At 46.8% G+C, this 13,554-nt stretch overlaps 1 protein-coding gene across 2 annotated transcripts in view; it reads right to left on the minus strand.

Annotated features, from left to right (window-relative positions):
• Positions 1 to 6,145: 6,145 nt before the first annotated feature.
• OSCP1 (organic solute carrier partner 1) overlaps positions 6,146 to 13,554 on the minus strand; it is a 36,923-nt gene continuing 29,514 nt past the window's right edge. For both annotated transcript variants that reach the window (XM_011989014.1, XM_011989013.1), the window contains 6 exons: positions 12,551 to 12,654; positions 11,653 to 11,781; positions 11,047 to 11,116; positions 9,376 to 9,515; positions 7,562 to 7,625; positions 6,146 to 6,495 (listed from right to left, as the gene is read on the minus strand). In XM_011989014.1, the coding sequence (XP_011844404.1) occupies positions 6,379 to 6,495; positions 7,562 to 7,625; positions 9,376 to 9,515; positions 11,047 to 11,116; positions 11,653 to 11,781; positions 12,551 to 12,654 (624 nt within the window). In that variant the 3' untranslated portion in view covers positions 6,146 to 6,378. The remainder of the gene's footprint in view (positions 6,496 to 7,561; positions 7,626 to 9,375; positions 9,516 to 11,046; positions 11,117 to 11,652; positions 11,782 to 12,550; positions 12,655 to 13,554) is intronic.

A 13,554-nucleotide genomic window follows, 5' to 3' on the forward strand; every position in this document is an offset into this window, starting at 1 on the left:
AAATAATGATCCTGTGCCATTGACTTGGCTATTTTGACAGACTTTATAAAATGGCTGTGTTGACCTCTGTATCATACAGAGCAGTCCTCAATCAGAAGGCACTGAGGGAGAGAGAGGATGTATGGTCAGAAAGATGTGATCAGAGCTACAGAGGTGAATGGTTGAGAGAGTTTTAGGAAGAAAAGGGTGTTGAGCAGGGCCAAGAGCTTTCAAAAAGCCAAGGAGCCAGTTGTGGTGACTTATGCCTGTAACCCCAGCACTTTGGGAGGCCTAGGCGGGAGGATCACTTGAGCCCAGGAGTCTGGAGGCTCAGTGAGCTATGATTGTGCCATTGCACTCCAGCCTGGGCAACAGAGTGAGACCCTGTTTCAAAAACAAAACAGAAAACCAAAAAGCCAAGGAGCATGGGGATGAGAAAAGGCTTTTGGATCTATTAATAGCAATGTTGGCACCTGGAGACCTGAGAGCTGAGATCTGTGTAGTACAGTGCTGGCCCCATAGCTGAGAAGCTGAGGACTACATGGTGAGGAACAGAGGAGAATGGCTAGAACAATGAAGATGGAGAGAAGCAGCCCCTGGAGAAGCAGGGGCCAAAGGAGTAGCTGTGTTACTGGTTGACAGTCTTGACTATGAGTCGTCCAGGTTCTTGGCATTTTGAACAAAGAATTGGACAAAATGCACAAAGAAAGCAATGAGAGAAGAAGCAAAACAGAAGCACAGATTTATTGAAACAAAAGTACACTCCACAGAGTGGGAGTGGGCTCGAGCAAGCAGCTCAAGAGCCCTGGTTACAGAATTTTCTGGGGTTTAAATACTCTAGAGGTTTCCCGTTGGTTACTTGGTTACACCCTATGCAAATGAAAACCTGCCCCACAACCAGTCAGATTGGTTGTGGGAGGGACCAGTCAGAGGTATTTTCCATTTTTCATCTGTGAGGCAGTGGAAAGCGGGGGTTGCAAAGGGAGTAACTTCTGATCCTTTCCTTACTTGGGCGTGGAGAGGTGGGGTTTTCGTTTTGATTCAGTTCTAGGAAGTCAGCCCAAATTGGCCTTAGGTTCCTGCCTCCAGACCCTGTTCTCCTGCCTCAGCTGGGCACATTTGTACAGGAGGAGGAGAGCCTTAGCAGTCACTCAGATAAACACCTGAAGCAGAATATATTTGAGGTAGGGGGGAGATATGAGGGACACATTAAATGTTAATCAATATAAAACAAATATTAGCTTCTTGTCAGTTGTACCCTAAGCTGAGGAGTCTTGAGGATATCCAGAAAACGGGTCAAATGTCCTTTGCTGACACAGGGCCCCCCGCTGGGAAACCTGCTGGCCTCAGTGTTTCAAAAGGGAGTGAGGGAGCTCTATAAAGAGAATGAAGGGCACAGTGATCTGAGGTGATTGTGCACATCTAGGCCCTGGGGCCTGCCCCTTGCACTGCTGGCACTGCTGGTGGTGTGTGGCTCCATTGGGCCTAATGCAACTGAGTTTTTTTTTTTTTTTTTGAGACAGAGTCTCGCTCTGTCCCCCAGGCTGGAGTGCAGTGGCACCATCTCGGCTCACTGCAAACTCTGCCTCCTGGGTTCAAGTGATTCTCCTGCCTAAGCCTCCGCCCCCCCAAAGTAGCTAGGATTATAGGCATGTGCCATCACACCTGGCTGATTTTTGTATTTTTAGTAGAGACAGGGTTTCACCATGTTGGCCAGGCTGGTCTCGAATTCCTGACCTCAGGTGATCCACCTGCCTTGGCCTCCCAAAGTGCTGGGATTACAGGTGTGAGCCACCACGCCCGGCCATGCAGTTGAGTTTTCATGCCGTCTTAGGAACTAAGAGAAAAGGTAATCTTATTTTTGTCAGCAGAGGCACCACTGGCTAGAAACAAAAAGAATCTAGAATGTACACGTGTATGGAGGTGGTGGTGGTGGAAGTGTTAAGGTAATCAAATAATCAAAAATAATTTCCATTGGCCCTTGGAATGACTCTTGACATTCTCACTTGCAAAGGGGTAAGTTATGATCTGAGAATTTACTTCACACCAAATCAGGAAGCTATGCAGGGAAGATTCAATGTGGAGGTTTCCTTATCCCAAGCCTGTCCTGTAATTCCCTCTACTGTCAGCTGTCCAGGAATTTAGCAGCTGAAAAGGAGTTATCCAGGGCACAATTTGGAGAGAATAAGAGGTAGGTAAAGGTGGTATTACTTTTCTGATTTTAATTTGGGTCTTTAAGATTAGGTATTATGCTAAATATATATTTTCTAGAATTTGTATTTGTCTTTCTATGGTTTCCTGTGGCTTGAGATGGTTCCAAAATGGACAGCGTGGTTCTATACTGAATGTAATCCAGAGTGACAAACCAGGCGGTTATAGACTAGATGGATGTGGATGAGGGAATCTGATCCAGTTTAGATCTGGGCATCTGGCTATCATGCTGAAGTCTATTTCTCTCCTATTGGGATAGCTGAGGGAAGAAGTGAGTTTTACCTTTAAAAATTCTTAGAAGGGCTGGGTGCAGTTGCTCACATCTGTAATCCTAGCACTTTGGGAGGCCAAGGCGGGTGGACCATCTGAGGTCAGGAGTTCGAGACCAGCCTGACCAATATGACAAAACCCCATATCTACTAAGAAAATACAAAAATTAGCCAGGCATGGTGGTGCATGCCTGTAATGTCAGCTACTTGGGAGGCTAAAGCAAGAGAATTGCTTAAACCTGGGAGGTGGAGGTTGCAGTGAGCCGAGATTTTGCCACTGCACTCCATCCTGGGCGACAAAGCAAGACTCTGTCTAAAAAAAAAAAAAAAAAAAAAAAATGTTAGAAGACTGGGCGTGGTGGCTCACGCCTGTAATCCCAGCACTTTGGGAGGCTGAGCAGGAGAATTGCTTGAGACCAGGAGTTTGAGATCAGCCTGGGCAACATAGTGAGACCAGGTGTGATGGCACGTGCCTGTAGTCCCAGCTACTCGGGAGGCTGAAGTGGGAGGATCGCTTGAGGAGGTCGAGGCTGCAGTGAGCTGTGATTGTGCCACTATACTCCAGCCTGGGTGACAGAATGAGACCCCATTTCAAAAATAAATAAAATAAAAATTGTTAGATACTTATGGGGACTATGGTGAAATGGGCCCATAGACTGTTCTTTTGGATAAACAGAGACATTGATCCTTCTGCTGTTAAAGCTTGAAATTTGTATTTGTTTTATCTAAGTTCTTTTCTCAGGAAAGGACCTTCAGGCCTCTAAAAAATGGGATCAGAGAACTGAAACTCATCAGATGGGGGCACCAGATGCCCCCTTGCCCCTCCCTAGTTCTTATTTTCTTACACATTATAACATTTCTTCCCTGCTATGTAAACCCCTAGTTTTAGTCAATCAGGGAGATGGATTTGAGACTGAGCTCCCATCTTCTCTGCAGCACCTGATGAAAGCCTTCTTCCTTGACAATACTTATCTCAGGGATTGGCTTTCTGCGCGGTGAGCAGCAGGACCTAGACCAAATGCCTGGTGTTTCAGGAACAATGCAATGACTTTCTTTGTAGAATTCAGAGATAAATACATTTTCCTCCTTTTTTCTTCCTCCTTCGCTCTGAATTTTTATTACTTCTTTCTTCTGGGAGCCATTAACGTCCTTTGGTTTTTGGCTTTTCTACAGCATTGCTTTACTTAATCAACAGGGCATTCTAACACCCTAAGAACAAGAGTGGGATGGTTTGAAACTTAGTTGAGAAGAGGCTACAGTCACAGAAGAGCTGAAAGAGAGCAGACATACCCCAAAGCAGCGGGTGGAGGGCAGCCTGGGTAAGACTCCCATTCTCAGGTCCCGCCTGGGGCAGGGCCCAGGAAGCTATAAACTCGGGAACTTATCTGGGCAAGCTGAGTTTGAGTTCTTTTTCTTTTTTAATAGATGAGGGACCCTTGGTGAGGGTTAGTGGTCCAAGATGACATGGTGAATTGGGGGCAGGGATGGGGCCAGAGTGCAGTGTCGTGATTCTGACCATATGCCTTCCCCTTAAGTTCACTGGGTCTTGGTGAATTACATGCTTATGCCCCTTTGCCATGGTTTTAAATGAATACATGCGTTTTTAGTACTTTGTCCATATTTTAGGCAGAAAATAAAATCTTTTTAGAATTTTTATTTTTTTATTTTTATTGAGATGGGGTCTCACTCTGTCACTCAGGCTAGGGTACAGTGGCACAATCATGGCTCACTGCAGCCTCGACCTCCTACTTTTTATCTACTTTGCCTCCTACCCACTCCCATGCTTTCTCTCGTAGTCCTGAACCACCATGCAAATAAACTTGCTTTTCTTAATATCTGTGCAAGTCTAGAGACATGAAACTCACAGATTGCCTCATCGTGGAGTTGTCATACCAGAGATCTGTATCTTGTTTATTTACTGATAGGACAGATATGTTTGAAATCGCCAGCATCGCTCTGGGATAGGTGGAGGGAGGAGGCTGCGGCTGCTTCTTGGCATCTCACAGCCCACCTCCAAGGCTCCGGGACACACTCAGAGCGGTGACATTCTGATATGTGACAGCTAGGTGGGAGCCAGACTCAAAACAGGTCAGAACTTTCCCATTCATCTGTCACCCAGTCAGGCCCCCCTGAATGGTGGCCAGATTGCTTAAAAGAGACTAAAACCAAAGGCACTTTGTACATCTGATGCAAGAGGTGTTTTATAGCACAATATGCTTCTCCTCCCCAACAGACTTTTCATGAGTATGTGGAGGGGGAGGGTGTCTATAGGTAAGGAAGTGTAACTTTAATGGGTAGGGAGCAATTAACATTTAATTGGTGATTTTTTTATTGAGATGGAGTTTCGCTCTTGTTGCCCAGGCTGGAGTGCAATGGCACGATCTTGGCTCACTGCAACCTCTGCCTCCCAGGTTCAAGCGATTCTCCTGCCTCAGCCTCCTGAGTAGCTGGGATTGCAGGCATGCACTACTAGGCCTGGCTAATTTTATATTTTTAATAGAAACGGATTTCTCCATGTTGGTCAGGCTGTTCTTGAACTCCTGACCTCAAGTGATCTGCCCACCTCAGCCTCCCAAAGTGCTAGGATTACAGGCATGAGCCACCATGCCCGGCCTTCACTGATTTACATTCTGTATCCAAAACCTTTGCCTTTGGAAAAGCCAAAGGGCAGCTTCCATTACATGGAATTAATCACCAGGAGAATTGCTTGAAAATGGTGATTCCATTACATTCTAGAATGATGTTCACCTTGATCCATCCCAGGTGTGGGGATGGAGAGGTTCCTGTAGTTGGCCCACTCTAAGGCAATGACCAGCTCAACTTAGTTTCTCTCCAGCCTTTTGGCATTCTGGATATTCCTTCCATAGGATTTAATGGGTCTGAACATGTCAGTTACTCAGGCCCGGGAGGGAGCCTATGGCAGAGGGCTGCCACGCCTTTCTGAAGCAATAACGGCAGCCCTGGCTGGAGACATTTTACATGGATTCCAGTGAGACCTGGCCTCCTGCTGCATCCTGCAAAGTCCACTCCTGCCCAGGGAAGCGGCTCAGCGGGAAAGCAGAAGGGAAAGGCGCATACCACATGTGCCTCCCATGCACCCAACCTAGGGTACTGCTTGGTGACTCACGGTGACTCAGAGGAGACAGATGTCACAGCACATCCTGCTGGGCATCTTTAGAAGACGAGCACACTCAGGGGTAGAGGAAGACCCTGGGGGTAAGGAGTACGTGTCATGCTGAAAAGAAGAAAATATTCTCTTGGTATACATCTCAGTATGGGATAAACTGACACCGCATGGATAGATGGACGTGCGGGGAAGTACAGACGCTGGCATGTCCTGCCTGGGGCCAACTGAGTGTTCCCCGCCGTGGCCTTGCTTACCCTGCCTCTGAGGTTACAGTTCCTAGTGCGCCAGGGTGAAGAGGGTCTTCTACATTGAGCCCTCACTGTTTATGGCAACTGCCTGGAACAGTCTTTGATTTCAAACTTGTCTACAGGCAGAATGTATCCCAGAAAACTGACTATTTTGTTAATGTTTACATGCCTTTGTAGATCCCCACAGGAAAGCTAAAATAGTAATCCTGAAAATGACAGCAGGGGTGACCCCTTACCCACTTTGGGGCCCAAACCTATGGCTCAGTAGGCTTTCGGTGGTTGCCACAGAATTAAGAATAAAATGGGAAAGGTCACGTTTAAAAGTCAGAATATATTTCACTGAGAATATGTGTATGTGTGTGCCTTCAAGAGTGAGTGCTCCCCGAGGGAGGCTCACACAGTTCCTTACAACATAAACAAGAACTAGATGTAATGGCTTCACTCAGTAGAAAACTAGCAGCATCATTTTGGGCCATGGGGCATTCCCCAGGGATCACCATCCAGCAGCCTCTCCCTGGGGGCAGAGGACGCCTGGTCAGAACAGCTATAACTCATCCATCATGGCGAGCAAATCGTCCCCCTTGCTGGTGCTCAGCCTTGGCTGCTCCATGATCTCAAACTCCCCCATGATTCGAGCCAGCTCCTCGCTCCGTTGCTGGTCCTATGAGGGAAATGAGAGGTAAAAGGGCATGAAGAGGCTGTGCTGGCAGAGGCCGCCTCTTTGTGCAGTAGGCTGTTAGTTTGTTGTCCCACCACTGCTATGTTTCAGTTGTGCACCTGTTTGTCAGAAAAGGGACTGTAGTTACAGGCTGATCAGAGAGAAGAAGGGGGTCTTTTTTTTTTCTTCTTAATCAACGTGTATGTAACCAAGCATCCCTGGCTGCTCCAGAATGGCAGATGGGTATAGTGAAGAAACAACTTTAATTTGAGCGGGGGAATGACAACACAGCACTTAACAGCTGTATTGTAGTCTGAGTCTTGCTTGAAAAAGAGGGTCTCTGAAGTTCAACATTACAAAAGATGAGGAAAGGAGGGAGGGAGGCCGGGTGCGGTGGCTCACCTCTGTAATCCCAGCACTTTGGGAGGCCGAGGTGGGTGGATCACTTGAGGTCAGGAGTTCAAGACAGCCTGGCCAACTTGGTGAAACCCCAGCTCTACTAAAAATACAAAAAAAAAGGCCGGGCGCGGTGGCTCAAGCCTGTAATCCCAGCACTTTGGGAGGCCGAGACGGGTGGATCATGAGGTCAGGAGATCGAGACCATCCTGGCTAACACGGTGAAACCCCATCTCCACTAAAAAATACAAAAAACTAGCCGGGCAAGGTGGCGGGCGCCTGTAGTCCCAGCTACTCGGGAGGCTGAGGCAGGAGAATGGCGTAAACCCGGGAGGCGGAGCTTGCAGTGAGCTGAGATCCGGCCACTGCACCCTAGCCTGGGCGACAGAGCAAGACTCCGTCTCAAAAAAAAAAATAAAATAAAATAAAATACAAATACAAATACAAAAAAAAAAAATCTAGCTGGGCATAGTGGCGGCACCTGTAATCCCAACTACTTGGCAGGTTGAAGTGTGAGAATTGTTTAAACCTGGGAGGTGGAGGTTGCAGTGAGCTGAGATTGAGCCACTGCACTTCACCTGGATGACAGAGCGAGACCCTGTCTCAAAAAAAAAAAAAAAAAAAAGATGAGGAAGGGAATAAGATTGGACCCTGTATAATCCCCTTTACGTACCTGGGTGGCTTGTATGTTGATAACTTCATAGGAAAGCTCTTCTGGCCTGGTTAGCGCTGCTTGTCTGGATGAGATAGTAAAGAAAAGGGGTACAAGGTTAGGGTTCTCTCCCTGCCAGCATGGCAAACTGACTCTTGATAAGTTGGCAGCCTATTTTTTCTGCCTCATCTTCTGCCATTTCTCTTGAACTTTCTACCCCATCTCCCACCAGTGTACCCTATGATCTAGAAAGTCAAGTTCTTTTATGTCTCTGTGACTTTGCTCATTATAAACCCTGCCAAGGATGTTTCCTCCCTTCCTCTGCTTGGCAAACTCCAAGACCTAGATCAAATGCCAACTCCTTCAATCTGCCAGTGCAAAGTCAGTCACTGTCCTCGATTAGAGCATTCATGACACGGCACTGAAATAACTTATATATGTACATGTTTGCTCTCCCACTAAGCTGAGAGCTTCCTGAGGACAGGCTCTAGGTCTTACACTCCATCTTTGCATCCCCAGGACTTTACATAGTACTTGTCACACAGAAGTAAACAAAAGAAGTTATCAGTAGTTCAATGAATGGGAAATAGAAGGTGACACTCACGCCAAATACTTGGTTTTGAGGAGGATCACATGAGATAATGCTTGAAAAAGTGCTCTGTAAACTGTAAAGCACTATAAATCACCGTGGGTGATTTACTATTGTTATTGGTTTTGGGTGATACTGTCTAACACAGGGAAATCAAGCTCCAACTTCACTCTGGTTTCTTTTTTTTATTATTATTTTTTTTTTGAGACGGAGTCTCGCTCTGTCGCCCAGGCTGGAGTGCAGTGGCCGGATCTCAGCTCACTGCAAGCTCCGCCTCCCGGGTTTACGCCATTCTCCTGCCTCAGCCTCCCGAGTAGCTGGGATTACAGGCACATGCCACCATACCCAGCTAATTTTTTGTATTTTTTTTTTTTTAGTAGAGACGGGGTTTCACCATGTTAGCCAGGATGGTCTCGATCTCCTGAGCTCGTGATCCACCCGTCTCGGCCTCCCAAAGTGCTGGGATTACAGGCTTGAGCCACCGCGCCTGGCCTGCACTCTGGTTTCTTAACACACTGTCTTAATCTGGTCATCCTGGCTTCTAACACTGCTTATTCAGCTGTGCTCTGGTAAGTAAAACATTATAACTCTTTTTTTGTTTTCTTGATTATTATTTTTTAGAGACAGGGTGTTGCTCTCTCTCCTAGACTGAATGCAGTGGCACGATCACAGCTTGCTTAACCTTAAACTCCTGGGCTCAAGTGATCCTTCCGCCTCAACTTCCTGGGTGGCTGGGACTACAGGTGCGCACCATCACACCATCTCTGGGTTGTTTTTTTTTTTTTTTGACATGGAGTCTTGCTGTGTCTCCCAGACTGGAGTGCAATGGCGCAGTCTTGGCTCATCTGCCTCAGCCTCCCGAGTAGCTGGGATTACAGGCACATGCCACCATACCCAGCTAATTTTTTGTATTTTTTTTTTTTTAGTAGAGACGGGGTTTCACCATGTTAGCCAGGATGGTCTCGACCTCCTGACCTCGTGATCCACCTGCCTTGGCCTCCCAAAGTGCTGGGATTACAGGTGTGAGCCACGGTGCCCGGCTGCATCTCTTTTTTTGAATGACTCCGGAAGGTTCAGGCCATTTCATCCTGGTGGGCTATTTAACTAGATTATTAACTTTGTTGGTATTTTGTTTGTGATATTTACACAAATATTTATAAGTGCCACCGGTTTGTAATGGTCATTTTGGGTTCTTGTTACATTTGGGATATTTATATGTCTTTAACGAAACAGGTTTAAAACATACTCCTCTTCTTCATCGGTGGTAAAGAGATTCAACCGGAATCCAGGCTCAGGGCCACTGGGTTTCTTAATCTCCATCCCTCCCATCAGCCTGGCCAAGAAATTCAGCTCTTCTTTAGCAAGAGGGTTTGGAGCAATGCTTTCCTGCAGAAACAATTGCATGATTTTTAGCCACAGGAAGGCAATCACATTTCCTGCTAAAACCTCAGAGACACAGGTAGGTATTATAAAATAAGGTGAAACAATTGCTATTTAAATTATTTCTAGGTCCAGATAAAGTGTAGAAAGCAGGCTTAACCAAAAGAAAAACAATCACGTCAGAAGCAGAGGGAATGTAGCAACTTTGCAAACCAGAGATTTTCATACTGTCCGCATAAGTGGAAGCCCCAGGGATCCACATTTCTCCTCTCACTACCTTCCCCCTTGAAGAAGTGTATGGCTTCCTTTTCTGTCAATCGGGTTTCCTCAGTATTTACAAGTCGCCTCAGTCCAGTCTCCTTCCAGAGGCGCTGCCACACTGCCCTCAGGTGGTGATGGCCGGGAACACACCCGCAAGTCCATTCCCTCCTCTCTCAGTTCTCACCCTGCCTCATCCTGCACCCCTCTTCCTTCTAGCCTGGCCTCCCCTGTTCTGCCTCTCCCCTCACTCCGCCACTAGTTAACTAAATGCAGTTTTCGTCTCATTTCTCCCTGGCTTGAAACAAACCTCTCTGCTTCCTTTCGAAAGAACAAGCCCAAATAGTTTACGCCCCTTCCTGGTCAGGCCTCAGTGTCCCTGTCCAGGTGAGTCTCTGCCAGCAAGCCTCCATGATGCTGTGATCCATTACGTAAGCCTCATGGGAGACGCTGCCATCCTCCTCCCGGGAACACTCTTGCTCCTCTGTCACCTTGGTCTGTGTGCTCATTTCTCCCTCTCTGCTGTTTCATAGTTTACCTACTCTACAGCCCCACTTCAATATCCCTGCCTCTGAAACGCCTTCTTGATCCCTGTGATCCCTGTCCACTGGACAGACGTGAGTTCCTCTGTTACAGCACTTTGTTCAGGATCCCCAGCCAGCCCTTCCTCCACTTCATTTTAGTTGTTTGTTTCGCTGTCTTTCCCAGGGTACCAGAGGCCCCTTCAGGATGGGATCACATCTACGTCAGCTTCGTGTCCCTGGGTCCCCAGCCCATGGAAGCAGTTTAATAAATGTTTGCTGAATAATTTAATATTCTGTGATCTCTCCTACAGCTAGGTGGGAGCTAGTTCAGTGAAAACTTGTAAGGATGGAATTCAGAGAAACTAAAACCCCCGACTCTGACTTAGCTACTGTGGTGCTGTAGGGGGAAACGTTAAAAAGAAATGTTTTAATGATCAGAATACACACGAGTGCTGACGTCAGCAATCATGGACCTAATGGCACTGGTACTCTGCTATTGCATATGTCCTGGTGGGTGGTTCCTCTTAATTATGGTGGCTGAGCCAAGCCTAAAATTACCTAATTAGTGAGATCACTGGAAGTCTCCATGAAAAGCTACAATTAAAACCTGTGTACTCATAAGGTGGAAGGGAGAAGATTGAAAACAAGGGAAATGTTGGCTAGATCCAAAATCTAAAGCGATCCCACCTCTCTTTATGTAGACTTCTGTATCTAGAGAGAAGCTGTGAGAGTAGGCAAGGAAGGCAGAAGCTCACCTGGGTCCGTGAGGCTAAGTTCTTTGATGATCCAGACATATGGGTTTCCACAGGCCGATTCACGCTGTACCTGGTGTGTCAACAGAAAATGGTGACATTATCCAGCCCCTTTCCCCGGACCTCCCTCTAACTTGTAAGCATAGTTTGTAGCTTTTATTCTGAGACATTAAATAGCATCCAGAAAGGTGCTGTGGGTACAGAATGCAACTGAGTGAGCGTTAACCCCTCACATTTCACTTCTTCCCAAAGAAAAACACCCGGGGAGACTGGGTGGCAATGCCTCCTCTTGTGAAGAGTAACATGCCTCACTGAAAAGACATGCAGCTTTACAGAAAGGATAAGTCTTTCTGGATTTCCACTGCAACACAGATTTTGGCTAGTTCTCTTCCATGGCTATGGAACATCATGTATCTTTTCATTCTGCTGAGTTGCCTTATGTTTGGCGTTCTTGGGTGCCCTTTGAAATGTCAGGCCTCTGTATGCAGTGTACCTAAGAGGAAATTACTCCTATTGTCGGCAGAGATTTTCATAACAGAAGTCAGGCGGCTTTTTTTAATGAAGTGACCTCCCTTGGACTTGAATTCACTCAGAGAAGAATTTGCTTACATGTTAGTTCCCAGTTTCAGGACTCGGTCTCCGTAAAGTTCAAAAGAACCTTCTTTGGGTGCAGGGACATAGTTTCCACCATGCTTGAATTCTATCCTCTTCACTTCTTCACCTTTGTTGTTGAACATTCTACAATACAAAGTATGACATGATGGAATGCTCTCCAAGCTTAGGTAGTCCTGGAGGCTTCTTTATTCTTTGTACTACAGAACAAAAAGGAATACATACTCTCCTTCAAGATAAAGGTGCTGGTTGTAATAATAATAATGATAATAATACAATAATAATATTTATTGAGCATATGTATACGCCAATTGCTTTGTAAGCACGTTAGATCACTGTTATCTTATTCATCCACACAGTAACCATTTAACAGATGAGGAAATCAGTCTTGGGGAACTGGGTAACTTGCCTCAAGTCCCTCTGCTAAGCGACAAGGCGGGGATTAGAACCTGACTTTTTCAACAGCTATTTTACTAAAGAAAGAGAAGGGCTGGAGGCCGGGTGTGATGGCTCACACCTGTAATTTTGGGAGGCTGAGGCGGGTGGATCAACCGAGGTCAGGAGTTCGAGACCAGACTGACCAATGTGCAGAAACCCCATCTCTACTAAAAATACAAAATTAGCCAGGCGTGCTGGCGCATGTCTATAATCCCAGCAGCTACTCAGGAGGCTGAGGCAGGAGTATCACTTGAACCCAGGAGGCGGAGGTTGCAGTGAGCTGAGATGGCGCCATTGCACTCCAGCCTGGGCAACAACAGCGAAACTCTGTCTCAAACAAAAAGAGAGAGAAGGGCTGGGCAGACCACGAGCGGCTCAGCAGTGCGGCGTTCTGTCTGCGGCCCATGTGCATTTCCTAGCACCCCAAACATAGCTCTGACCATTGTTGGGAATTCACCTGATGAGTCCGGGAACTTCAGTTCCCCAGGGAACAGGCCCGGACACCGGCAACACGAAGCGACCATTATTATTCTGAACTTTGTCCTTTAGAAACATGGATACCTGGAAAAAAATACATTTATTGTCATTTTTCTTGGTATATTTTCATAGACATCAATATTCTGAGGGTGAAAAGTGTGTAATGGTTTGGGGACATTACCTATGAGTTTATAACAATAAGAAGGGAGAGGCTGGGTGCAGTGGCTCACTCCTGTAATCCCAGCACTTTGAGAGGCTGAGGCAGGCGGATCATGAGGTTGGGAGATTGAGACCATCCTGGCTAACACGGTGAAACCCCGTCTCTACTAAAAATACAAAAAATTAGCTGGGTGTGGTGGCGGGTGCCTGCCTGTAGTCCCAGCTACTTCGGAGGCTGAGGCAGGGGAACCACTTGAACCTGGAAAGTGGAGGTTGCAGTGAGCCAAGATCGTGCCATTGCACTCCAGCCTGGGCAACAAAGTGAGACTCCATCTCAAAAAAAAAAAAAAAAGAGGGGGAGAAAAAAATTACACTTGCAGAGTTAATTGTATTTTAACAAACAGAACTATTTTTTTTTTTTTGAGACAGGGACTACTTTGTCACCCAGGCCAGACTGCAGTGGTACGATCTTGCCTCCCTGCCACCTCAGCCCCCCAGCTCACGTGATCCTCCTGTCTTAGCCCCCCAAGTAGCTGGGACCATAGGTGTGAGCCACGGTGCCCAGCGAATTTTTTCTTCTTTTTTTTTTTTTGAGATAGAGTCTCACCCAGGCTGGAGTGCGGTGGTGTGACCTCGGCTCACTGCAAGCTCTGCCTCCCAGGTTCATGCCATTCTCCTGCCTCAGCCTCCAGAGTAGCTGGGACTACAGGCGCCCACCACCACGCCTGGCTAATTTTTTTGTATTTTTAGTGGAGACGGGGTTTCACCATGTTAGCCAGGATGGTCTCGATCTCCTGACCTCGTGATCCGCCCGTCTCGGCCTCC

This window comes from Mandrillus leucophaeus, unplaced genomic scaffold (assembly GCF_000951045.1).
Source record: "Mandrillus leucophaeus isolate KB7577 unplaced genomic scaffold, Mleu.le_1.0 Scaffold343, whole genome shotgun sequence".
NCBI classification, from domain to species: Eukaryota; Metazoa; Chordata; class Mammalia; order Primates; family Cercopithecidae; genus Mandrillus; species Mandrillus leucophaeus.